General features: G+C 44.9%; 1 protein-coding gene across 8 annotated transcripts in view; it reads right to left on the reverse strand.

The window, feature by feature from the left end:
* SGMS1 (sphingomyelin synthase 1) overlaps window positions 1–27,939 on the reverse strand; it is a 70,314-nt gene that overhangs the window by 12,823 nt on the left and 29,552 nt on the right. The window contains exons 1-2 of one of the 8 annotated variants that reach the window (XM_072340729.1): window positions 22,495–22,635; window positions 742–1,584 (exon numbers count right to left, since the gene is read on the reverse strand). In XM_072340729.1, the coding sequence (XP_072196830.1) occupies window positions 742–1,364 (623 nt within the window). In that variant the 5' untranslated portion in view covers window positions 1,365–1,584; window positions 22,495–22,635. Of the gene's footprint in view, window positions 1–741; window positions 1,585–3,520; window positions 3,546–4,569; window positions 4,633–6,156; window positions 6,177–8,830; window positions 9,134–12,562; window positions 12,678–14,687; window positions 14,906–22,494; window positions 22,636–27,939 lie in introns of those variants that run through there. The other 7 variants (XM_072340725.1, XM_072340728.1, XM_072340726.1 and 4 more) reach the window with 7 other exon arrangements.

The following is a 27,939-nucleotide window of genomic DNA, read 5'->3' on the forward strand; positions in this document are numbered from 1 at the left end:
GAGAGGTCTCTCAATATCTAGAGGGATGCTACAGCAAAGAAGGGACAGGCTCTTAACAGAGTCTCCGGTGATAGAACAGAGGGAAATGGCTTCAAGCTTAAAGAGAGTAGATTTAGGCTGGAAAAAGTCTTACTGCAGGTAAGAGTGGTGAGATACTGGAACAGGTTACCTAGTGTTGTGGTTGATGTTTTATCCCTGGACACTCCCAAGGTAAAGCTGAATCAGGTCCTGTGCAACCTGATCTAGCTGTGCATGTTCCCATTCACTGTAGGGGAGCTGGACTAGATGACCGTTAAAGATCTCTTCCAACTCTATGGATTCTGTGAAAAATACTACGATCTTAGAATAGGATCTTAACATCAAGTGAACTACATTGGGAATAAATATATCCCAAATCAGTTTACAGATGACGACTTATGTGTTTACTCTTATACAGACAGGACAATCAAACGAGTTAAGAACATAGTTATACTCAGTTCAAGGCTTTTCACATGTTAAAAAGGCTCACGTTAAATCTGCAGGCAAGCAAGCCATAGTTTCTTATGTAGCAGTTAGACTAACTCCCTGCTTTTGTACAAGCAGCCCACACAAACTGCAGAGCCCATGGTGTGGCATCTATTTCAGTTTGGGATACCAAAACCTGAAAGACCACAAGAAACTTCATTTTACTTGGACTGTACTTGACCTCCAGATCCACCACAAATACACCCTAGCACCCGGTTTCCAAAAGGTTTTACTTACTTGTATTTTAACAGCAGCCACTGAACAAACCACAGTCCTACAAGGATCATGCCGTTAATTTCACAAATAGAAAAGGCCCATTGCACCCGATCAAAACGATCAAAAAATGCATCTGGTAGGGGAGGCTGCACCTCCTTGGGAGGCACTCGTTCATGAACAACTGAAATTGTCACTGTGGTAAAGACAAAACAAAAAAGTGCATAAATAAAAGCCAGGAAAGTCTTCCCCCATTCCATGGGATACTGCAAGCGCTCTGGCTCTGGCATAGGGATCTTTATCATCTCCTTCTTATAACCATTTGGCACTCCGTTCAGCTTTGTTTTACTGCTAAAGCCATTTTCATGTGCGGTGTTGTTAATGCTGACACGGACGTGCCCGTTGACATGCCCATTTTTGTGAGCCTCTATGTGATGAGCCATTTTCAAAGTCTCGATCATGTGCAATAGCTGCTGGCCGCTGTCGGATGACACTCGGGAGAGAGGCGTCTTCTTGAAATCCTCCTCCGTCAGGTTGATCAAATCCTGCCCGGTGAAGCTTTTCAATGGCTCACAATACTCCGGCACAGCATTTTCCATTAGCCAATTTGTCACCTCCTCGGGTGACCACAACACCACTTCTTTCATCCTGCCAGGCAGCCAGGGCACAGTCTTACATCGATTTTAAAGTGGGCAGCAGTCACTGCGGCTCCAGCGCATCAGAAGGCTCCTCCTTGGCTTCATCTTGTCCGAGGAAGCAGTTTGGCAGGAGACAAGTCCCTGTCTCTAACCATTTGATGTGAGCACCCAGGTGCTGCGGCAAGCGTAGCAAATGGTTCACTTCATATTCGTGTTGGCATTCTTCTTCCTGGGGAGGGAAAAAAAAAAAATCACTTAGCATTTACCAAAAGTTTGCATTTCCTGTTCAAAGACAAAACTACCACCAAAGAGTAGACAGACTGGCTTGGAAACAGAGATTGATTTAAGTGCCAGCCTCGCATGCACAAGCCCTATCCTCTCCAAGCTCGTTGCCACTTATTCCAGAGCCTTAACAATTTTTATTAAAAACAATGCTTCATAGCTGATTTTAGGACTTATTTTGCTCTGAACTGAACAAGACACGTGAGATGCAGCTTTTAATCTCTTTCTCTGTGGAATCACCTATGTCTGATGCTTGATAAAAGACAAAGCTTTGGATGAAGGCTCACAGCATTCCAGGTACACCACTTCTAATTTGGTGTGCGTGCCGAGCATGTGCATACACTAAAATACACAAAGCTAACAGAGATAAAGATAAATGTTCTCCCTCACAACTATCCTCACTATTTAATTCACAGCTAAAAAAAAAGGATACAGCTCTATTTTCTTTCTTCCTTTTTTGCAGTGGGATCACATGTACTGAGAAAAGCTTTTAGACACAGATCGCTTCATTATTCAAGTGGTGTTTAGCAAATTGGTGTTTAGTTACAGAGCTCCGAACATGGAAAAACAGGACTGATTGAATTATGCATGTTAACCCACATTACACACACTGAGCAGACTCTCACCGGAGGACAGCTTGGCTCGATACCACTCCATGCTGTGCTGTACTCACTGTGCTGCATTACCAGAAGGCATCTGAGCTCTTGGGTCCCATACTGGCTGCAGCATGAAGGTTGGCCATGAACCTGCACCCTCACACTATGCCATGCTACCATCCATTTTGATGCCCATGATATTCCCATCTCAGGTGATATGCCACCAAAGAGTTCCATCAGCTGCCTCTGCAAGCTTTGCTTTACAAATTCAGCATGGATTTGGGGCTGTCGGAGCACTCAGCACACACCATGAGGTGGGGTAGTATTAAGGCTTTGCACTCATATAAGCTGAAGAGCAAATGCTGGCTTCCCAAACACTCAGAAAGTTGGAAAGGGGGAGAGAACTAACCATTTTCTTCTTAGCACATCAGTTTTTGTGTCAAGCCCCTGACAACATACTGCAGCTTCCTGCTTGCTTAAGGAGTCAGGATCCCCAAGACACAGAACTGCATTTATCTCTGCACAAGAAACTGCAGCTGATCCCGACATTACATCTCATTGCTTACTACATGTACACCTTCTCTTGCCTGGGCTAAGCTAGTAATTTTAAGATGAACTCTACATGCAGTGTGAAAGAACAAAAAACTGTTGCAAATGCTATTCTCATTCTGGAACAAAAGTCATAATGCACTTGTATAATCCTATGAGACCGGGCCTAGCGCTCTATGAGAAGTAACAAATGTGTGCTTCCAGCAGCAAAACTGTGGGAGCCTGCAACGCTGCTTAAAGAAAATACTGTCAATTCAGAAACACGCATGTGCTTTCTTCTTAAAACTTATAAATAATGCCTTTAAGAGATACCCTGTGGAAAAATAGATGGCTCAAGTCCTGCGTTTTTGTCCTGTTAGAGTATAAAAGCATTTCTTCCCAGAGACTACTGGTTTTAAAACACAGAGGCCAAAGATGTCAGCCACCACTCATATGCACTGGGGCTATGTGCATTGGGTTGGGAGCTCAGGCAGGCAACAAAAATGCTCTCTCCATCTGCATCATACCTGCTTCACTAAGGAGCTGGTATCTGATAATGAACGATAAATACAGATGTGATTAGCATAATGATACCAATTGCACCACCACAATAACAACACAGGACAAAAACCGGTATCTCAAAAAACCCGTCACAAGACTGAGAGAGATGAAGCAACTTTGGCAAGTCTCCCAGCTCCCACCTTCTTATGTTGACACAACCTTTTCTCTATATTCACAGCAAATATTAAAGGAACTTACAGATCCTCTTCCAATTGCAAAACAGAGAGTGCTGTAAGTGAAGCTCTTCCCCCTACCACTTCAATCCCACCACAGAGAGGCTGGAATACCAAAACCACAGTTACACCAGGAGGTTCGACAAGCACTAGGAAACCTCACAGGTTTCTCACTGGAAGATGCAGTTGAGCACAACAAGCATCAGAGAGCAACTAGCTCTTTGATTAAAGGACAAGATCTGCCTGCTGCCTTCAACTCTGCTCTCAGCCTGCTGGCCAAGGTACAGGAGCCTGCAATTTTCTGCCCACAGGTCTGCTTGGAGGATAACTAAGGACCCACGCTACATGTCATGATCTTCATTTCAAAGTCCACCTTCTCGCTGCTAAGCAAGTGATGGACAACCCCAGAAGTACAGCCTCTGGGATGGCTGCGTGGGCCACAGTGCTGTCATCTCCCTCCCAAAGCTGGCTTGAAATTTAATACACCACTCCTTATTACTTCTAAACTTGCAGCAATTCATCATTAACACTGTCAAGCTAGAAAGAGCAGAAAAAGACCCTTTGATGTTCCCTTGGCATCTGAATGAAGAGAGGTTAAGTAGAAGTAGATGAGGAAAAGGGACCACTGATCCCTAATGCCTTCCTCATGCTTGCACAGTGCTTTTATTCTCTAAGCAAGGACCTTTGCTGCCAAGGCAACAGTCACTATAGAAATCCACCAAAAAAACCAGCCATCTCAGAAATCTCAACCAGCTCCACACAGCCAAGGAGATTCACAAATCCTTTCCCATGCAGTAGGTGCATTTTAGTTGCAAAGTCTGTCGTTTGTCAGCACCCCCAAAAAGCTGAGATGATTGAGCCATAAGCAAAAGTATTGCTAAAACAAGCAATGCCTGGAGACAGGTAAGCACAGTTTAAAGATAAAAGGACGACACTTTCTCTCTTGAAAACTAACATACACTGACATACCCACTGATGATGACTGCACACATGACCAGGAAAAAATTGAGTGCTGTAACGACTGAAGTTTTAATGCTCCAGCAAGCAACCCACCAGCCAATTCCAAAAACTCACCGGCAAGCTGAAGTTACATGGACACTAAATGTAGTCTGGAGGAAGCTCTCGTTCTGCAGTTTTACAGCACAAAACAAACTGCTTGTAACAGCAGCATGTGAGTCACAGTAGTAGTCACCTCCTCTACAGGAATTTTGTCATCACTTACAATAATGCTCCCACATCTCCTCAACTGGATGTCCTGCAACTACAAAGTGCCTCTGCCTGCCAGTCTCCCTAGCATGAGCTCTCAAGCAATGCACTGAACCATCTCCCTCTCTGCAGGACATTGTTGCTTCCAAACCAGAAACTGCCCCTTGCACAATACTGCACTGCCGGCAAGCAAGAGATTACTGGCATTTTAAAACACTAAGGGATACTTGCTTTGTGCCGTAAAGACAAATATTTGCAAATAGAAGCTAACTGTAAATATACAACAGAGGCATGGACGAGTGTACAAGTTTCACAGAGCTCTGAGATAGGTTTCCAAGGTCAGCCCCAGACAGAAAACAAGCAGAATTACTACCAAGACAAAACAGGCTGCAATCGAACTGCAAAGAAACTCCCACATACCCTCAATATCTGCTCACACAGTTTTAGAGAGAAAAAATTACCTGCATGCTACATAAATCCCCAAGCAGCCCGTTTTTGCCTAAGTAATTCTACAGGAAGGAAATAAGTCTACCCTAGTTTATAGGAGCAAAGCAATGCAAAGTCCACTAGCAAGCAGGGATCTCAGCAGTACAGCTCTGACTCAGTGTCAGAGTTCAGCAGCAAGGATTTCAAACTGAAAGTATTTGCACTGAACCTGAATCAAGAAACGAGTTTCAGAGGAAGCACTGCTAGCAGGTATCCTTAAAGCTGTTATACAAATACATAACCTATATGACATACGTGTGTATTATACATACACACCCTGTACTAATTCACAGAGACTTTTTCCTCCAGCTCTGATGAGAAGGAAAGCCTCATTCTTGGCTTCTTTGTAGGCCTAAATCTGTCTGCTCAACTTTATTCCTCACCCTTTCTGCAGCTCTGTAGTAGTTATAGAAACCAGCAAACACTTGGAGAAGGCTTCAGCTGACCAGCAAGCTCATTATCTGGCCAGTTGCTAAGCAGGGCTTTTGTTCTGACACTACGGAAATCCTGCTTTTAGTGATCCAGGGGTGGACAGGATGGGGTGGGGAGAGTAGCTGCTGGCTTTGCTTTAACTTTTGAAGAATTATTTCAGCCCCAAAAGACTCATTGTGCACCACAGGACCAGAAGAGCAGCCAGCATTTGTAGGAACAACTAAGGGCTTTCCACCTATTGCAAGGATAGTCCAAGCACATATGTCATTTTGTACTGCATGCTGCAGCCCTGACATCCAAGTTCTTCAGTACTGCAACGCCTGCAGCGGAAATGGGATAAGATATTAGCGTTTTTTGAATGGCTGCAATTGGAAACCAGTCTTCTAATCCCCCTACACATATGTTTTTAATTCTGTACGAAAAAAAGATGCAAACAACAACCCACCTTCCCCCAGAGGCAATTTTCAACGGGAAAAATATATATATATATCTAAATTCAACTTCTAACAACTCTGTTTTGCAATTCTAACAGCTTACCTCACATATGGGTAAATCTGCTTTGACACTGGGATCTATAATTCTTCAGCAAAGACTTCCAGAGCAGTACCAAAGCTGTCCAACAGCACCCATCACTTCTGCACTAAGAAGAAAGCCCCCACAGACCCCACTCAAACCTGGCATGTGTGCTCTCTGGAGAGAAGCAGCCTGCACTCAGGAAGCTCCAAGGGCTGGCCGTTGTCTACATCACAGCTAAACCACATCCGTGCTGCACATTGGGATCTGGGTCAGGCAGAGGTAGGGCAGAGCTAGAAATAGAGCCCATGTCCTCGTGCAACCTTGGAGCTATCACCAGTACTAAAATGCACATAGTGATACTTGCCTGCCTCTTGAAATTGTACAAACCTCCTTACATCTGTATGGAAACAACTGGAGACCTCAAAGGGAAAAACGATGAAACACTGAAAAAGGCAGAAAAAGCATCATTTTCCCCCAAGGCACAAAAATGGGGAAAGCACGGGATAGAGCAAGAGGATGGAAATAACAAGGTAAGAAGGAAGAGACACAAAAGGCTTGTCAAGTGTTCCACATTTTGGCTTGGTTAACCAAGTTGAGGTGGTTGAGAAAAAGAAGGAAAAGAAACCAACAAACACCACACATTTATCAAAACAGAAAGGGAAGTTTTGCCTAGGGAAGCCGAGAGCAGTCTTGTGACCAATGGTAATGGAGCTCTAAAATGCCAATGCCAGCACATTTGTAAAAACAGTCACGCAGACCAGGAAAATGAAAACCAGCAGAAAGTACAGCAAAAACAGAGCTCGCACTGAGGGCCTAAATCGGTTAATTGTCATATTTTTTAATATTTGGTCTTGTTCCTGAGTATGAACTAGACAGCATCCAGACCACAACAGCTGCTTCCTCCTGATGGCCTTTCCTTGAGCTCCAGCTAATGCAAAAGAAAACTGGGTTTGTGTGCCTAGAAAACTCAACCTAAAATATGCTTTCATTTCTCACTAGAGGTATAAATATTTTATTTCTAATACATTACTTTTGAAGCCTGTCCCAGCAGAACCAGATCAAAAAGCCTCCAAAGCCAAAGAGTCGAAATATAAGAAAAAGAAAACAAAAATATCCAGCATCATTTCTGGTGTAGCTATCCCTAGCCTGATTTTTGAACCCACATTCCTTCTTTATCCAGCAGTAAACTGTTCAGGGTTGCATGCATCAAACGCTGAGATATGGAAAGCATATCTGCATGCAGGAGATGAAGATTGCTCTTGTGCAGCTGGCCCGGATCAACCAGAAACCTGGAAAGCCTAGAAAAAAAAAATGGCATTTTGGACTGCCAACGAGTTAATGATTTTCAATCCTATTGATGGGAACCTGCCTTACCAGAGCCAGACCTACTGAAAATTCAGACAAACTGCCCTGGCATCTTCCTTTTGTGGTTAATACTAGAGACTATCTCGCAACTCGCTTGCCAGAAATCAGCTGCATTCCTTCTCCTCCTCACTGCCAGCCACGCTGATGCCAAATCTCCTGTCTGCAGTAGAGATCTGCCACTATCTGCCTTCAGCTTAATGGCAAAAACACTTTCACGTCCATTCAGCAGAATCCAGCACAGCTGGAGATGCATCCCTTCTCCACCCCAGCGGGGTCATGCGCCACCTGCTCTTAAAAAGCAAGGAGTACCAGAGAGGGAGAGCAGTCAGAGCAGCTCTGTTTCCCACTCTATGGGTCCCTGTTTTTATTCTTTCCTCTTGCCTTTACAGAGATGACTTCAGGATAGTTGCAATCCCTCCCACTGGTTATAATACATGGGCAACTCTACTCGGATCTTCCTTCCAATAACAATTCAGCATGGAACCCACACAACAGACACACACAACTTTCCTCCCGAAAATGTCATGCACTCCTAACACTTTTCATTGTTGGATATTAGCAGAGCACAAACAGTGCTTACAAACACACCTGCTTCCACAGAACCAGTAATAGTAACTCTGTGTCACCAGGTGTTGGTGGCCAAGACCATTGGCAGGATCACCCGAAAGCTTTGAGGTGAGTTCAAAGTCTGAAAAATACTCAGTCTTTCCAATACTCATCTCAGTTTATTTTCAAAGATGTGATCAACTCTGCTCACCAATAAAGAACAGATGAGAGATAAGATAACAAGCTTGCATCTTGTTATCTGACTGCTCTGGAAATCACGAACAGTAACAGACCAAAAGCTTCAGAAGCTTCTCCTGCAGACACCCTACTATCTCTCCTTTTTTCAGTCCTCTAGTTTCCCATACACTAAGGGTATAAGAAACAGCTGTGTCGTGTTTGTCTTACAGCTGCATGGTGATGCCCACAAGCTGCTCAGCAGCTCCCACTGACATCTCACGGAGCGCCTGAGCAGGGCAGTTGTCAGCATTCCCCTTCCGTCAGTTCAAAGAGTAAACTATAATTCCAAACCAACACAAGAACTTCAGCCGCAAGCACTGAGTAAGAACTAGCGGCCTGTATTCATTTCACAGGAATTAAGCTCCACTAAAAAAAACAGTGTTTAATGACAGTAATCTTTCAGCTCCTACTCGCTATACATTAAAACCCAGGACCCACCCGCAGCCCATAGAGCCCTCACAGAGTGCCTCCAAATAAATGCAAAGCATGCTCGGCGGGCACTCCGCACTTGTCAAGCAGCACTAATGACAAACAGTCAGGCAGGTACCTCTCTGGAGATGGTCGGTGGAACGATGCCTCTGTCCTGCACAGAGGGGATGGAGAGACAGACTGCCGAGCTCAGGGCATGATTCCACAGCCATGAGAGTGGGCACACGGCCTCCAGTAAGCCTCGCTAACCACTCCAAGCATTTGAACCAAAAGAAGGTACACAGAGCTGCTTGCTACAGATCGTCCAACAAATCCCTCCAGGATCCATCCCCTTGTACTACACACACAGAGGGCACAGCTGACAGCTGACAGCAGAGCAGTGCGCCGCCATGACCGCGGCCATGTAACGGGCTGTGTCACTGTGCACGTGCTGCGCCGAGCCAGCAGCGGCAGCTCCCTGGGCTGAGCCACACGGGGCTCCCCATCTGTGCGCTGTGTGCTGCCAACAAATCAAATTGCTCGGATAATTTCAGCTGGTTTAGAAATTGAAAAGCATTCTGGTGGGGTGTGTGAAAGTAGGCATGTGGATTAACCATTTAATTACAGGATGCTGTCACTCCAAGAGGATCGCTGAGCTGCTTGTCCACAAATAAATCAGCCCACAGGAGACCCCAGTCACAAATTAACATAATGAGACCTTCATATCCACAGCAGCAGCAGAAGTGCTCAAACCCAGGAAAGATGAACCCAAATAAACTGCAGCAAAGGAGATGAAGAATTTAAATCTGTGCTCATGCGGATGGCAGAACTTTCCTTAAGCAGATGGGTGACACTCAGATTAGCAAGGTATTAAGGAAAGTAAGGCATTAACACCAGTGAGGTGCTGCTCAAAAATAGCCTAAGCCTGACCTGCCTGTCCCAGCCACATCGGTGTTGACTACAAAGCCACAGCTCCTCTGGCCTGGGGGAAAGGAAGAGAGCTGGCAAGGAAGGCAGAGTACAGCTGGAAACAGCCTCAGCAGTTCAAGCCAAAAAATGAACAGCAGAGCAGATAATGAAGCAGCAGCCATGTCAGAGAGCACTGCTCCTCCGGCAGTGAGACGCAGAAGGCCCTTCCCTCAGGTATACGATCAGGATGGAACACCTCTGCTGCAAGCAAAACAGTGGGATCACCTACATGGGGGTATCGTCCCTTGTGGGAAATCTCTGGCAAGATGGAGCTGAGAGCACCACCAGGAGGGAGCAGTTACCAGTTCAGCAGTGACCCAGTCACATCTCAAGTTTCCACCAACCATCCAGTGTTGTGCTGCTGGCAGGGACACCTCCCAGTGCCCTCCGTGTTGCAGAACACACTCACTATTCCCTATGGACTCAAGGGACTCGCATGCATGAGTATTTTAGCCTCCTGAACAGACTATTTTAAGAGCTCAGACCAAACAGGGGCCAACCTGACACTGCTGCTGCTCTTTTGACCAACATCACATTCAGCTAGTCCTGCTCCACAGCACTGCTCCTTGATCTGTGCTCTGGCAAGCATGCCATAACTAGATCCAGTGAATGAAAAGAACATTTTTAAGACCTTGCAAAGCTGATAAAATATGACATTTTAAAAGGAGGTCATAAAAAAATAATCTTCCATGTAGAAAGACTGTGAAAATTGACAAGCAGTCCCCTGGCACTGGCAGCGCTTCTCATGCAAGCCATGCAGACTTTCAAAGTGCTGCTTGGACTGCTAAGGAAAAAACTGCACTATTTTAAAAGAGATAAGATCAGGTGATATCTAATCTTCAAACCAAAACATATCAAACAGTCACTGTAATGTGCATCTGGGGTTCGCTTGGGCTTCTTTTGCTTTGGTGGTTTCCATGGTGGTGAGGGTGGGGCTGCACATGCAAAAGCTGCAAAGAACAGAAACGCACGTGAAATTTGCTTTTAAAAGCAAGTGTGTTGTGTTGTTATCTGTCCTCAGGCACTCCAAAGCCTCCACTGGCTCTGAATATACCCACATTCACAAATATTTCATGTGGGCAAGGGGATGAAAGTACCGCGGCATAAATCCCAATGAAGTATGCAGCTCACCCCAAGTTGCAGCACAATAGCAGTAAAAAACCAACCAAACAAAAAACAACGCAGGTTGTTTTTTAGGTTTTACTTCATGTCATCAGTGACATAAGGCAGGGACTTATTTGATTCAGAGAAAAAACTGGTGCTGGTCTGACTCATTCTTGATCAGCTGAATTACCAAAGCCTGGCAGCATCTGAAGGGCAGCATTCAGGATAACCCTGGAAGACAGCACCCCTGGGCTCACTGTTCAACACACTGCTCACTGCATGGCCCAGCAGTAAAACAGCATCTTCCATCAAGTATAGGCAAACCAAGACAATTTTGCATTCCCATCTGCCTCACTGGGATTTCTCGGCCTGCCCAGCGGGCACAATGGATCTGAAGGAGATGGGCAGTGCAGAGCAGAGCTGGAGGCTCTCCTCATTTTCTAGATGAGTAACAAGGAGGGATGAATGTTTACAAAGTGTCAGGAGATCCTGGGAAAGAACAGCATGAGCAGCAGGAAGGACAGGATATATAAACAGCACCAGGACAAAACCAGGAAACTTAAGTCACAACTTCACTAAAAGCCATTTTTTGCTAAGTAACCAATTTCCTTGCACTCTGTTAAATAAAATATGAAGGGCAGGCAGGGACGTAAAATATACATGCATGCACTTACATAAGCAGTAGGCCCTGTTACTGTAGGTGCTGCACAAACTGTTGATGACAATGGGATGCATGTCTCCTGATGGAGGACACAAACCTCAGGGTCAGTCAGTAAGCAAAGAAGTTTCATACCAGCAACTGCTGCATCCTGATTCACCTTGGTGATCCACATTGAAACGAACACTACAATTAAGAGAAATCTCTCTTTTTAAAAGCAGAAAGCTGACAAATAATTCAGTGCTCATGTTTACAGTGCACATCTTTCCCTTCTTGCTCTTCCAAAATTTGATTCACATTTTGCTGACACCTCAGTCTGCAAAAATTCATGAAAATTAACTGCATTCCTACTTGCAAGCAATCTTTCGGCTACAAGATTATAATGTGAGGTGAAGTATTTTCACATTATCTTCTTACCACCCCGTATTTCCAAAGGGGACTTTGTGGTGACCTTTAACTTGCAGACAGACAAGCAAGTTGTGGATGAAGGCTGGGCTATGCTGTCCCAGCAGCTTCCCTACAGCAGGACATCCAAAGGTCCAAGACAGCCGTGTGTAGGTCTTCAGGGGACCCCCACACTACACCTTCCCTCCACACAGGACTATAAAGCACAACAGTTCCCTGCTGCAGCTCCAGAACTAGGAGGTCTGTCCCAAGCCACATGGCAGCCTGCAGCTGCCTCCTCCCTAATTACTCAGAGGCTCTGTTTACCTGCGTTGAAAGGGACTTGTAGACAAGAGTTCCTTCATATTTCAAAACACTTTTCAAAGCTCTACGTAAAGCTGCATTTATTGATACAGACCCGTGATGTGTGTTTGATGTCCGGACTAGATGATCTTAGAGGTCTTTTTCAACCTTAACAATTCTGCGATTCATCAGAAGAGCAAGCCGAACTGCATTACACCAGAATCTAACAAAAATAGGAAGAAAGGCAGTATTCATCCCAAACCAAGACCTAGACCAAAACAGCGGGTGCTCATGCCCTATGGAGCTCTTTATTTCCTATTTTTTCCCTCTAACCAGCAGCAGCACCCGCTCTCTCCTCCCTCCTTTCCCCACTCTGCTGCAGTTCTCTATGAGTCCCGCCTAATTCCTCTTCCTTTCCCTCTTTCAAAGGTTTTCAAAGGAAGGAGAACCAACCTGAGAGGATCAGGAGGTCTGTAAAGCAACGATGGCCGCGTTCAGCAGTGATCTCTGGCTGCTGAAATGAAAGGCACAGCAGGCTCTGTAATCACTCAAAATAAACTCCTCTGACGGCAGCTCCTGTGCTGACCGCTCGGTTATGCCTCTGCAGACTGTTACAGAACATTAAGCATTAACAAAACTTTTTCCCCACATAAATCTCATTTGGTAACAGAGCCTTCAGTCTGACTAACTGAATTACTGGATCCATTCTTTTCCCACCCTTCTCTCACAAGCTGCAAAAACCAGGCCGCTGCACAGCATGGAGAAAAACACTTGTAAATAGTCCCTTTGCTAAATAGCTGTAATTTTATTACACGGGGAAGATAATCCTACCATTGAAAAATATTTATGGTTTAGGAGAGGGTTGTTTATGTAAGTTTAGTAGCTCAGAGATCAAAACAGGCGCAAAGTTTTCTCCTGGCTGAGGGATTACTTGGGCCTCCTGGAACAGCTCTTTCGTTTCACCAAAACACAGCCCCGTGCAAACAGCTGTAGCTTCAGAACAGATGTGCTGCAAAAGGAAATCCCTGAAAACAATGAACCTTAACGCAGCTGAAAGTTGCTTTGAGCTCTGGTTTTGAATTTGCAGTAGAGTATTTGCACCTCCTAGCTTCACCGCTTCCCAGAAGCAGATACCCTCCTGACAAGCTCAGAACAAACGGCCCTCAGAAATCCTCTCAGACTAAAAGCAACACTCACTAGCCACAAAGCATTAGCTTCCCCAGTATAAATCAACTGGGTTGAACTGAGTTAAACCTCACGGTTTCTAAAAATTAAATCTAACACTGCCGTCTTTACCGATGAAAAATGTACTTGCTTTGCCAAAGGGATCTTTTTAACAGTATGATGTGTACTGCTGGTTGCAAGAAGCTGCCCAGTACCAAGGAAGAAAGCATCCTGACACATTTTGAAGCTGAACTGAGTGAAACCAGCTTCTTGAATGAAGAACTCTCATCCAGGGGTTGAAAAGAGGACCTTCAGTTGTTAGAATTCACTTGAGAACACAGAATTTGACTTGGTACAGGATTTCACTGAGTTCGGGACAGGTTTTTCTCTACAGCTGTATGCACACAACCTGCTAAAAAGAATAAATACAGTTTTTCTCCAAGCTGTTTGTCCAGGCAAAGTGTTACATTACAGGATTTCTGGACTAAGAATTATACTGCTAAACATTACTAAGGTGTGCTGAACTAAATGCTGTTTTCCTTCCATGTCCCATGCAGAAAGACAGCACCCAGTGCAGCACACTTGCTGTACCAAGCATGTGGAATGCCCCTGAGTATTCCCCTCTTATTTTGGCACCTAATTGGATGTGTCACTGGTTACTGGGAGAGCTACAACATCAGGTGCTCCACTGAACCAAAAGGCAGCTTGAGAAATCCCACTGTTCTCAACATGACCAACAAAGGACTTAACCCAACCAATCAACAACAAAACACCAACCCCCAAAGAATGATGACAAAAATTAAAATAAATAATTTTTAAAATATATATATCAGAAAATAAAGTTTCTAGCAAAGAAAACTGTAGATTTCCTCAACTGGCTTTTGTCCACATTTTAGAAAGGCTATAGAAAATAGTTACAGGAAGCAGTTCTAAGTACAAAGACTGGACACACAGACAGAGTGAAGAGCTGCTGACAGGACACCAAATAATGGAAACTTTCTAAAAGCAGTCCTTCAGAAGTACACAGCCTGCAATGCACACAACATATTCACCACTGGATAACCTCTTGCCAGCTTCCTCCTAACATTTCACATGCCTATTGCACAACGAAGTCTCTTATGAATGTATAATACCATATCCAGGCAGAACACATTCAGTAAGTGAAAGTAAGGCCCCAGTACTTCTCAAATGTTTTCCAAACTACCCCAATAAACCTCCATCAACTATTAGAATATGAGCAATACAAACAGCAAAGTCAATCTCCTTATAACTTTGTACTTCAGTTACACAGACTGACATGAAAACTAAATGAGCCCCAGCTAGAAACAGCCGCACGCATGCTGCAGCTGCTTTCACCCCAAGCTGAGCAAGCTGAGAGCCAACAATACCAATGCCAAGCATTTGAGATGCTCACCTGAATCCAGCTCCTGCACACCTCAGGTTACCTGTTCCAGAGGAGTTAAACAGTCTTCTTGCAGGCGCTAAGCACTCAGATCCCCTCCTCTCCGGCCCTACACTCCCACTCTTCTCTCATGTACGACCACATGGTGGAAAACTCCTGTTTTCCTGGCTGGGCTTTCTGCTGGGTGAGGCAGCCAAACCAGCTGCGCAGTCACACAAGCACAAGCAAGTCCTTCCCCTTTCGGTGGCGGCAGCGAGTCATCAGAGCAGCTCAGCTGAATGTCGAAACCGTACCTTGAGTTTCCTAATCTCCCTTTCTATTTTTAACTGGAATCCTTTCCTCCCATCCCACCCCCCGCCCCTTCCCTGCCATGCAGGCAGCTGCAGAGAGCAGCTGGTGACAACGGAGAACTCCATCAGGCCAGTTTTCCTGGAAAATGCCATCCGCAGTCCTACAGCAAGTGCACGAGGAGCAGCTGATGTGCTCTCCAGTGCTCTTCTGCACATACAAATCAAGATAGCTTAAACTTGGCTGTCTGCCCTCTCTGTCCTTCAGGTCTTGTGCCCAGGACAGTGGAGCATCACTACCTAAAGGACTGCTGCTCTCCTGCCACAGCTCATGCAAAGCAGCTGAAGTCCCAGACAGCACCTCTTATCCCTAAAAAATGTCCAAGGAGAAAGGCACAGACAGGTACTGGAGAAGCAGCTCACAGGACAGTAGCCATCAGCCAGCCCCTAACTCTGCTGCATTAGAACCTGAACCACCTGACAGAAGTGGGATGCAGGGCTACAGTTTGAGCTCATCTCTTCCACGTATCCAATATTAGGCATAACACACAAACTCTGAATTCTCTCCTCGTACAGCGGAACAGCTTTAAAATGATTGGCTTTAAAAGACAATACACAGTCACCCAGTACAGTCAGCCAAGCAAGGAAGGCACTTTCCTATTAGGCCAGAGTTGTTCTGAACCTCTGCAGGCTGACGGAAGGCAGGGGATGCAGAGTACAGGCTGTGCAGGGTGCCCAGCCACATGGAACAGCACAAGGCTGGGCTCTCAGTCTTACCAGGAGCACATGCTTCCAGGAGAGAAGTGGAAAGCAGGTAAGTCACCCACCTAAGGGGGGGTCTGGCTGAGAACTCAGCATCTCAAAGGGTACAACTTGGTGAGAGCAAGTTAAAACACTGATTCTGGCTCAGGGCTGCACAGCTTCAGCCACGTATGCTTTTGGACATGGGCAGCTGGAACAGTTTGAGTCCTTTCTGGATGAAGCCCTTTTTCTTTCATCCTAACAGCCACAAACAGGGAAAACGAAGCTACTTTTTCTTTTTTCACATGTTTTTGTATGTTACCTGTTACGTACAGTACAAATTATTTGAACAAAAGAAGCTTACTGGAAACATCATTGATAGAATTGAAAGCACACGCAGACAGCACAAACAGGTAAGTATTAAAACACTGGAGAAATCACTTTCTTAAATGCCTGCAAACCCCAGCGTGGATTTAAGCATGGCAAGGCGCAGCAGCTTAGATGGCTCAAACTGACAGATTCAATCCACCTGGATTCTAGGAAACAGATCAGCCCACAAGTCATTAAGTTATTTAAAATTAAGCTTTGTTTCTGAGTCACAGTACTTACGGGCAGCTGAGTAATGCTGCTGTGGCAAAAGGTGATGGGACTCAGCGGGAGCTCCGAGGCCGCTGCTGCCCGAGGAGCAAAGCCACAGAGAGCACCCAGCCCTGCCGGCAGAACTGAGAACTGCTCCCCTCTACTCAGCTGCAGCCCACAAGGACAGTGCTTACTGCTGTGTGGATAGCTACCCGTCTTTATTGCTGTTTTCTGCAGAAAACCCTTCCTGGCCTCCAGTTACTTCAACAAACAGACAGTAATTTCCCCATCCTCCCAAGCTGCTGCAGAACATTTCTTGTTTGCTCCTGCGACATAGAAACGTTACCTACAACAGCAAAATGTAAGTGAACTCGACGGAAAGCCAGGCTTTCCCCCCCTTTGCCTTACCTTCCTGACTGAATTTGAAGTGAGGGCTGTGTGCCTTGGCACAGGGAATGAGGTTCCCCCCTGTTCCCAACCCGCTGAACTCTGTTGCTTTCCCAACCAGAACAGAATACACGCCAGCAACAAAAGCTTGCTCTAAACAAATGCCTGCAAATCACTTTGCTTCTTACCTCCTGGAACAGGGGAGTTTTAGGGGAGAGGAACCTCTCTAGCGATGTTTGCGGGCACCGGGACCTTGTGTTAATGATTTACCCACTAGTGCTGGATATGTGGTTTATTGTTATCTGCCTTCCTGCCTCAATCTGCATAACCAAATCAGCTGGCACATGAGGAAGGGACTTTAAACAGAGGTGAATGCCTCAAAGCTCACTTATCCAATCTGAGTTTAAAAATACATTCCATTTATGTCTCTCTGTGTGTATACATATACACACACAAAAAAATCAATGCCTGGAGGTCTCCTCGGTGTGTGTAAACATATGCCTGTGTATGCAAACCAACACCTCACTGATGAATCTGCCCAACCTATCCCACTTCCACAGAGAGATTCTAGAGCAGAATTACCTGCAGATGTCTTCCATGTCACTCCATCAGCATCAATTCTGTGAACTCTTCCCACTGAGCACATATATGAGAAATGTCAGGACTAGTTACATGGCACACTACAGGCCACAAATTCCCTGTTGCACAAATGACACCATGTCTACCTGGGTCAATACGTAACAACAGGGCAGAGGACAGCAGCCAACTTAATAAATCACTTCTCATAAGACATGCATTCAATTTTGACCAGAATGCTCCTGCATGCTCCCGTAGGTCCTACCTTTACGCTGTATTTTCCTAGCCACCTATGGCTGTGTAGATTCAGAAGCCAGAAGGCATAAAGCACAGCCAGCCTTGTTCTCCCATGGCTAAGGTGGGGCTAGGAGGAGCGCAGCTTGACAACTATTGCAGGTAATTAGGAGCGAGCTTTTGCAATATCTTCTTAACACGTTTAATCATTATGCACTTAAATATTGCGTGTCCGTGCAGATGCAACTTAATATCATGTACAGCCCTAAACAAATTAGAAGAAATATGCTTAATGAACTTTTCCAAAGTACTTGCAAGGCTTTTTTGTTGTTGTTTAGTTGTCATTTTTCCCTTTCCTACAGACTTTGGCCAGGACATATTCAGACAAAGGGCTACCAGGGAGGACAGCCTGAAGTGGTTCCAGCATTTTCCTTCCAAAGGACAGCAGATCTGGGAGTTGTACTTCCAGTTAAGTAGCTGTTGCTTTGTTTCACATCTACCTTCCCCAGCACTGCTGTGGATGATGATCACTGCAAAAATGCCTCAAGTCAGCCATGGAGTCTGTGCCTGTTAGCCCCTAATCAGGAGATGAGCTATGTGACAGAATGCTAGATCTGAGGCTGATTGCTGGCACTTCAAAGAAATAGCTACTACTGAGCCTCAGTACAAATGTTTCTTTGTGGCTCCAAGCAGCACTGACACTGGCTAGGGAGCATCCTTCCTGAAGGCTGTCTGGGGGAAGGCCTTCCTTGCCCTGACATCTTAAATCTGCCTAAGTACTAAAAGCAAAAGGTCACAGCAAGTAGATCATATTGGATCACCTCCTTCCATGCCCATAAGGAAGGAAGGCGGGAAGTAAAGCCTAGTGGAAGCAACAGGTCCTACCCACTCACACCAATGTGACCCAACTCAAGTACCAAGCGCAGCAACACAGATGAAAGAAAATAGTGGGATGGTACAACCGCTTTAATGATCACTTCCCAACTTGAAATACCTGGAACTTGCAAGCTTTTCTGCAAGCATGGCACTCCAGGTGACAACATTACCTCCAGCTGAGCCACAGGCTTGGCCAGGAAACCAAAAGCAGAGAGCTATAAAATTGGTTTTGTATAAGAAGAAAGAAGAATGCCCAAGAAGGCAAACTCTGTGAAAAGGTCAGCAAAAACAAAATTTAAAGGCAACTGATAAAGAAGAAGTAGCTTAGAGGTGAGATGTGTCAGTTATTAAAGGGCTTCCCCTTAAATTACTAAGCAGCTCTCCTTACAAAGCAGGGCTTCAATGAAGCAGCTACGCTCCTGCCTTTTCAGGATGCATTTTATGGGGCTCAGCACAAAGGCACACTTCTTGCTGTCTACCAAGGATCACCACCAGCACAATGCAAACGCAGGTACGAGCTCAGCTTGGTTCTGTATTTCTAGGATCATCATCTGCCAGAGAGGTGCCATTCAGATTGCTACACATGAGCAACATAAATCCCCACATTCCCCACACTATCTCACAGAGAAAGTATCCTAAAAGCCTTTTAAGTATTGTTTTTCCCCTTTAAGTTATCTGATTCTGGTCACTGGTGCAACAAAACAGCAAAAGCATGCCACAAGGCCATAAAGAAGTTAACCCCATCACCGTTTGCTTTAGAACACTGCATTCAGCAACAGCCTGAGAACATATTTTTAAACACTTTGAAATATATATCCCATTTCCTTCAAAGTGAAGTTTTTTTGCTCTTAACCACAACGCGACTGCCTGATCATTTGAAACATCTCTGTTTTCTATGACCATCAGACCCTCTCCTCCATTTAACACTCACTGACACAGTGTACCAAACAAGCCACACTGGTGGGAAACTGCTGCCTATTACTCTTACTTCATCCCCAAATCTAGTGACCTAGTTTATAGTAAACCCTCTGTGCAATCTGTAGCACAGATCTCTCCAGAGATGCTGTGAATGCAACAAACCCTATCTCCTCAAGCTTATTCTAGCTCCAAGGTGGATTTTAAAATCACTTTCCCTAAGCTGAAATGCCTTTCTAAAGGAAACACAAAGTTGAGAACGTTGGTAAGTTTCAAACAGCTTTGAACGACTGCTCAGTGCTCTCAGCTCTGTGACCCCAGAAATGAAACACTTCTTATCAGTGAGGTAAAAATCCATATCTCTAAAACAAAGCTGTTCTGGCCATTGCTTCTCTACGTTCTGAGGGGTTTCAGACAGCAGATGTGTATATGCCTCCTTTATATAATGTGATCTTAAACAGGCTAGTAAATAAAAAGACAAGTGCAGTGGACCACCAAAAAATAAAAATAATTTAAAAAAAAAAAATCCTATCATTTTCCTAATGAATTTAAAGAGGAAAATCATCTGTATTACAGCATTAACAGCCATTATCTTTTCTATGAGCGAAGGAGTTAAGGGAGGATGTTTCCTTCTGAAAGGGAAATATACCATAACTGGGTTCTGACGTATACTGGAAGCATTAATAAACACCTTGTGGAGTTGCAAGTCCACCTTTCAAACAAACTTTCATAACTGCCTGGTTAAGTATTTAGCTGCATCCAACACAAAGGGTAACTCGGGAGGTCCATGAGACACTCATCAGCTCCAGCAATTGCGCTTCCAGGGAGGAACGCTGTGTCATAGAATGTGTGACTCACATAGCAATGTCCGGAGGAAACCACACTTTTGCTTCTCTCCCTATAAAAAACTCAACCTGCTTTTAACTTTAACCACCTTACATGAATAGAAATCTTTCTGCCAACAGAGAAGCTAATTTCAGCTTGCTTGAACATGTGCGCAAGACCAAAGGTGTACTTTAAATCACCAGCAAAAATGATGGGCACATAGCCTGCCACTAAACCAGAGTCACCTGCAAGCTGAGCTGAAAGCTTCCCCTGCTGCTCCTCCTGCAGAGGGGCACCAGGGAAACACACTGTGCTGCTGTATCTACACACGTGGCTGTACTCTGACCCCATGCCAGTTTTGTAACCCCCAGCACTCTGGCTGGCTGATCTGTCCCAGGGCAGCTCCCCAGCCTCCCTCCTCTGTCTCACCCTGCACACAGTCACGAGTGAATTGCAATGGCTCAGAGGGATTGCAAGCACCCATGCTCCCTGGGTGTTTGCTGTAACAGAACTCTAAAAAGCTTAGCAGAAACACCAGCGGGGTCCCCATGGACCTGAAGATCTTCCAGGCCACAAGACCTTTCACTGCAGATAAATGAGAGTGTTGCCAGCCACACAAACAGCCTGAATTTCACTGCAGCCTCATCTCACTGGAAGCATCTTTGTGAAGCTGCTCGTCCCATGTGTGCACGGTGTGTACACCCTGCAGCCATTCCTGGTGAAATGCCACAGCTGTTGTCCTTGGGATCACCAGTGGAGCACCTGCATTGCCTCAGCAGGGACTCTGTCATCCACTGGGCTCTGGGATGGCACAGCAGAGTGCGGCTCCTCAGAAACAAACATGGTGGCACACTGTGTTACTGCATGTGAGACACAGATCAGAGCAAGAATTTAACACAGCTGTGGTCACATGTTAGTTAGCCTATAAGAAGGAAGCTTTCAATAACAGCTACAAAGAACAAGCTGCTACTTTCAAACTCACCATTGCAGCCAGTGGGACACTTGTCACATGGCAGGGAGTTCTCCACGTGTGACTCCATCCCATTTCCACACCTACAGTCTGCCAAGTGCCACTCCTATTCTCGATCCACTTATTTTACTTCTGACAAGTTCCATTATGCAGGTGTGTCCAAATCATCCGGCTGAAGAAGTCACCACAGGGGAATGTCAGACTGGGTTAGATGTTTCAAAACCAAAACCTCAACCCAAATGCCTCTGTTACAGGCACCTAACAGTTTGTTTTGTCACCAAATACTGTAATGGGACACACTGATTTTTCTATCAAAGAGTTAATTCCTTTGTTATCTGCCCTACATCTCACTACGACCCTGCTGGTTCTGTGTACCAGCAGTTTGGGACATAGCAAGTGCTCTGGCTTCTGAAAAGCCTTTGACAGAGCAAGTTGTGTTTTGCCTTAATCAGAAACACGACACGTAAGGATGGAAGGCAGCTGCTGCCATCCAGGAACAATAAAGAACCTTTCCAAAAAGCGGCCTCACTGATCTGAGGCAAGGCTGGCTGAATATAGCAAGTCACTGATTTATTATGCATAAACAGAGCCAAAATGGCCATACTTGGGACTTACGCACAGCGCTGCAAGGCAAACATTCTTCCTTTCAGAAAATGAAGCAGTTCATACTGAACACACATCTCACTAATGCACTGAACTGCTGCCTCACAGGCCCGCCCAGCAATCCCTGTTCTGTAACAGTGAGATCTGAAATTGTTAATGCTGGTTTCTAAGCAAAGAAGGTGCAGAGAAGTGAGAGAAGTATTTTGTTTCTTCAGATTTCCTCTACCCTTCAGCAGCAGCACTGCACCCTCCTGCAAATGCCAACTGCAGGCTTTGCAGACACTCTGACCATCCAGACGAGTTTCTTATTAACCTACAACACCTGAAAGCACTTTCCAGTAAAAGTGAAAATCAGTGGAAAAAAAAAAAAAAAAAAAAAAGGCAAGAGTTAATATGTGCCTGTTTTGTACCAGAGGTCGGTGCCAGGGTTTCTGCCTGTGGAAAAGGCTTTTTCCCATAAACCAGCTCAGCCTCACATCCTGAGCACTGTTTGCATACCATGAGAGTTGCACTGAATGCAAATCAGAGAGAAATCCAACTCCTTAGCCTGCAAAATATTTGCACAGTGTGTCAGCGGGGTGCTTAGGAGGGTTAAATGCTCCTAAACACACAACTGACCCCTGCTGCTCCCACGGCAAGCACCTTGTCCTCTCTGGCAGGCCCAGGCAGCAGACCGTGAGGGCTGTGTACCCCGCTTCAAAGACTCTGAAGACAAAACCCTAGTTAGTTTTTGATTAATCACTGCCTCCAGCTCTGTTTTTTTCCCACTGGCATAACTGAAAGAAAATATTCAGAGGTTAAACAACACCGACTCAGGTATACCTACCTATCCAATGGCATATTAATAAGCATGAGGCGTATTAATGGCACAGAACAGGGCTTCAGTTATCCATTTCCACCATCCTAAGGGCAGGGGGAACACCACCAGAGAAGTGATAAGGAGCAGTCTGCAGCACGGCCTGGTGTTACGCACCCCATGGCAGCGCAGCAGGCACTATCAGTGCCTCACAGGCGGGAGCTGTGCAACATCATCACCTCACACGTGTTCTTTTGGCACCACTTCTCCCAGGGACACTGCAAGCGCTGGTTTCAAAGGCTGATCCAATGAACGTGGATCAACAAGCAGATGGAACGGAGCTCAGAGATCCTGAGGCACTCACGGCAGAAGGATAAGAAGATCATCAGGGCGGTGTGCATACACAGCCCTTCCTGCTCCTCCCCAGGAAGGGTAAACACGCGCAGTGCAACATCACAGGCTGCTTCTGGAACAGCCCAAAACGTGGCCATGCTGGCTGCTCTGCCAACTGCTAGAGTGAGATAAAAGCATTCCTGCTTCCTATTTTTGTAATACCGGCCTGCTTTTGTTTTTATAGCCCTGACTGCTGCGATGCAGATGAGAAACACAAAAGGACAAAGATCGAAGTGCTGGTTGCTTAGCACAGGCTGTGCTGACCCCAGGGACATCAGCAGGACATGGTCCTACCGGGAGAGCATTAATGCTTCCTGTGGAAAGCACTGCTTGTGCTGCAGAAGCACAGGGTACAGGCAAGCATGAAAAACAGTGAAGAATCTATTACAGCAAAAGTTATGAAATGTCAGACATGCCTTATTTCAGTCTGACTGCTTAACACTGGTTAAAACTATTGGCAGACACTAACACCGCACAGATTCCCAAACTAACTAGCCTTGTCACCCGTGGCTGCTTCGCAGGGAAGCATTCACCAGTCTCCTCTGAGATCTCCAAATGGGACCTCTAGATCACAATGGGTTTTCTTTTTGGGAAAGGTATTTACAGATCAGGCTGCCATTTGCTCTAGTCCCATTTCCTCCTTATAGGATGTACAAGTATTCAGCAGAAACATTACTACCTGGTCCTTCCACCAGCACCGTTAGATCTCCGTTGCAGACATATCCCCTCAAAAATTCAGCATTTACCAAGATGCCAAATCATTCTATTTCTTATATGCATTACTACAAGCACCACAATTTGTGCTGAGCACTAAGCTGAGCAGGGTCAGTCACCCTGCTCCCACCATGGCCAAGGCTCAGCAGCTTTGACCCCAAAGAGGATCCTGTAGCACAGACAGAAAGAGAAGACTGTATTTTTCTGTCACATTTTGAGTTCTGCTAAAAGCACTGCATCAATTTCCTAATCTTAGGGAGCTGGGAACTTAGGAAGGATGAATGTGCATAGATTTCATTTGCAAGCATCGGGTTTAAGTCCAACTTGCTTCTCCGTAATACAGTTAGCTTTAATGACCAAGAATAGGTCTACAGCCTGTGTCCAGCCCTACTAGAGAAACTACTAGTTCTCTCAATACTAACAAAACAAATATACTACACTGTATACACAGTACAGTGATTGCTAAATTAATCTAAGTATCTTCAGTTTCTCTTTGCATGGTGCCATTTGTGTTGACTTCTTGTCTTAATTTGACACTGGTCAGAAAGGAAAGACTACATTCATAACTTCCAACATTTACCAGATCACTTCTTTGCCTCTATGCCTGAACAAACCATTTTGCCATTCTGATCTCAGTACTGATCTTCCAAGTCCTTGTAAAACCAAAACAGAGACGAGGAGAATCATTCTCCTTGATATCCTGCAGCGCACAGTTCTTCCCAATGGATCATCCAAATCCAGAAATACTCAAGTTAATTTGGTCCATGCTGGGTGAGGCAGACGTGTAAATGAACTGGACCCCACCGCTCTTCCCGTGCTCTTGGAAATTCAAGCCACAGGAAGCATCTGTTTCTTTTTAAAGTTCTTTGCTGCTCCCAAAGGATGACACTACTTGGATACTATCACGCTGCACGCGATGAATTCCTAGAGTAAGAAGAAACTATTTTTTCCCCACCCACACAGAGAAGCTTAATTCAGAAGACTATTCGGCAGAGCTTCCCTTGACAGTTAAGCACCGTGCTTCAGAAGAATCACCAAGAAAGGCTTAATCTCTACAAGCACAGCTCACGAAAATTTAATTCTACAGTGAGTCTAAAAGAACTCAAAGGAGTAGTGATAAATATTCAAGTTTTCTGAAGAGAAAAACTTGCTCTCTTGTCCCACTTATTTATGTAGCAATTAAAAGTCTTTTGGCTAGCTGCATTTTTGCAAACATACAGTGCTTAAACATACTCTGCTCCAGCTGAGTTAAAACCTCACAACTTGAGGTGCTACTTCATCTCCCACAGCTCACACAAAGCAAAAGGTAGCAAATGCATCTTAAGACCTCGGATAACACATACTTAAATGAAAAGCAAGGTGCTTGCTTTTGCAAACTATCCTATAAGCACAAACAAGGACTATTTAGTCTGTATAGAGCTTTATTCAAATAAATTGTTTAGACTGAACACAAAAAAATGGAATAGCAGAACCTGGAGACTGCTCAGAATGCCGACAAGGAGTTAAAATTCAGTCTTACTACAATGAAATCTTCCATGGCGCAGTAATGGTTTTTATTGTTCTTTTCAGTGGGGGAATTTCCTTGGCCTCCCTAGACAAAGTACAGTAATTTTATGTTTGCTGCAGCAGCTCTTACACAGATGGGAGGAGGGACTCGCAGTTACTGAATGCTGATGCTTTACATCGAAACTTTAGATGACTAAAACTTGCTGGATTATTAAAAATCCACTGTACCCACAACAAAAGGCTTTAATCATCTCGAATCACTGGTCCTTTGTAAAACACTGCCTCCATACTTAACAATATGGCTCCAAAAAAACCTTAATTCAAGTTCACAGTTTTGTGGAGTGCTTGTTACTGGAATAGTTAAACAGAGAAAGACTCTTCCCCTTCACCAGCTTACTGTCCTTCCCAAGTGATAATTTTCTGCCATTCATCAGGCTCTTCCTTCTTGTTAAGAGAAGATAAAAAGAACGCTTTATCTTGCACATTTGGCCTGGGTTTGCCTCAGATGGAGGGATTCCTTCCAAAGCAAATACTCCTGCAATGTAACAGGGTGTGTATATATATACACATACCAGGGGAGAAGGAAAAACCGCCCTGCTGTAGATACTGAGTTACATTAGAAAAGACATAAGGAGAGAGAGAGAATATGAAACAGAAATAAAGACTCTATTTTTCTATAGCTACATGCAAGACACTGACTCAGACACCAAAACCAGGTTGATTGCTCCAAAGTAAATATCAAATTCATCCAATGGCAGGGTCACTTTGTTACATTAGGAAAGACATAAGAGGAGAAGAACACAAAATAGAAATAAAACCTTTATTTTTTCTATAGCTAGGTGCACCATGTTAACTCAGTCACTAAGTCCAGGTTGAATGCTCCAAGGAAAATACTGCAGCTATCCAAAAATATACTCGATTCCTGGCTTTTGCCAAATGAAGTGTTATTTCTGCTTAGGACAGACTGCCATCCTCGTAGTTTACAAACTAGATTTCTGCATGTCCAAATTAAACATCAGGAAAGCCAACCCCACCTGCAAAACGTGAACAAGGTGTGTAAGCAGATGGAAGTACCTGCAGGCCACTAAGGGGAAAGATCTCACACCCTTGCTAAAAACAGTTCAGAAGGTGGTGATCAAAAGCATAAAGCACAGTTGGAAGCCAGTTACTAGTGGTCTACCAGTGCATTGGTATGAGAGCTAACTCTGTTGCACCTCTCCATCAGTGAGCGACCTGGGTGGTGGGCAACGTGTACCCATAGCAAGTTTGCAGATGACACAATGGGGAAAGGTGACCGATACAACAGAGTGTCACACTGCCCTCAACCTTGGCAGTCTGGAGCAAAGGGCAGACAGGAACCTCATGGAGTTCAAACAAATGCAAAGGGAAGTCCTTTGCTTGGGGAAGGATAACCCTGGGCACCAGCAGACAGCTTTGCTGAGACGGAGCCATGGTTCTGGTTGACATCAAACCTCCATAAGTGAGTAACACAACAATGATTAAAGAACTGCGCTCTCTCTGCTATAGAGGTGAGAAAGCTGGGAGTGTTCTGCCTGCAGATGAGAAGGCCTGAGGAGAACCAGAAAAAAATAACAAGCTGTCTCATTCTTGGGGTGGAGATTCAGCTTCCAGTACTCAATAGCTCACCTTTGCTACACTTCAGCTCAAACTCTGCTTTCACAATGGCTCTTTTCTTCCCTCAGTGACAGAGAAGTCAGAGATTGGAAACACTGAAATACCAGTCCAAAATTTCATCAGACTGCCTGGTAGCATCAGATTCCTTTTATCTCTTACAGCTCTAATCTCTCCGGCCTGTTTTGTGTGTTTTGGAGCTGTTGTTTTGTTTTGTTGTTGGTCGGTTTGGCTCCATTGTTCCGTGTGTGTCTTCTTTTATTATTATTTTGAACATCACCTTTTCTATGAACACGCTTCCTCACCAACAGTTTAAAAACCCCTCAGTTACACAAGTGCTCTGAATTGCACCTACAAGCTGAAGGATGAAACTTTTCTAAGAAAGCGAGAAGAATGAGACATGGACACCTATCACTGACCAGGCATTTACATCTTGTTTGTGTAAGATTAACAGAAGTCCTAACATAGAGATGACCACAGAACTCTTGGATTTGCAAAGAGAATGCTAATTACAGATCAACTCACCTCTTCAATGCCATAAAATGCCATCAGCAACACTGTCTCTATATTGCATATTGTCACTGGTGTTTCATTAAAGCTGGGATTTTGCTTCTCATGGATGGAGCAGCCTTGAGATGGGGAGAGCTGCATCAAGTGATTGATGCATCAAGTGCAAGCGGGAAAGTCTCTGACCTTCAACTCCCAGCTGCCTTCAGCTCTACTGCAAAGGGTGAACACAGGCTGTCCTCCAGAACAAAACTGCTCCCAGTGATTCTCGGTCAATTAACTTAATGCTTAACACCACCATTAGCGGTCACCACCACTCAGACACCAGCCAATTTAGGCTTCAGGCAATAGGGAAAATTCTCAGTATGTAACAGTGCCATGACCTGCTTTCACAAACAAAAGCACCCAACACTCAGACACTGCTCTGCAAAACATACAGGGACACTGGGACATCCAGCACATCACTGCTGCACTGGATCAATCCAAACTGCATTAGTTCCAAAAGTACACTGTGTGACAGGACAGATGACTCAGATAGACACAGTGGCTTTTCCTCCTGTATAAGAAAGGCTAAAGGCCTTCCCATAATCAATGATTTTATGAACTCAAGAAGATTTCAGTAGGAAAGACCTACATTATTTATTAATTGCTGGCAATACCAACATATTCACCACAGCCCTTTGTAAGTCACTGTGCTGCCTAGTTTCTCATGGTGCTCAGCAC

The sequence above is a fragment of the Excalfactoria chinensis genome, chromosome 6 (genome assembly GCF_039878825.1).
Source record: "Excalfactoria chinensis isolate bCotChi1 chromosome 6, bCotChi1.hap2, whole genome shotgun sequence".
NCBI lineage: Eukaryota > Metazoa > Chordata > Aves > Galliformes > Phasianidae > Excalfactoria > Excalfactoria chinensis.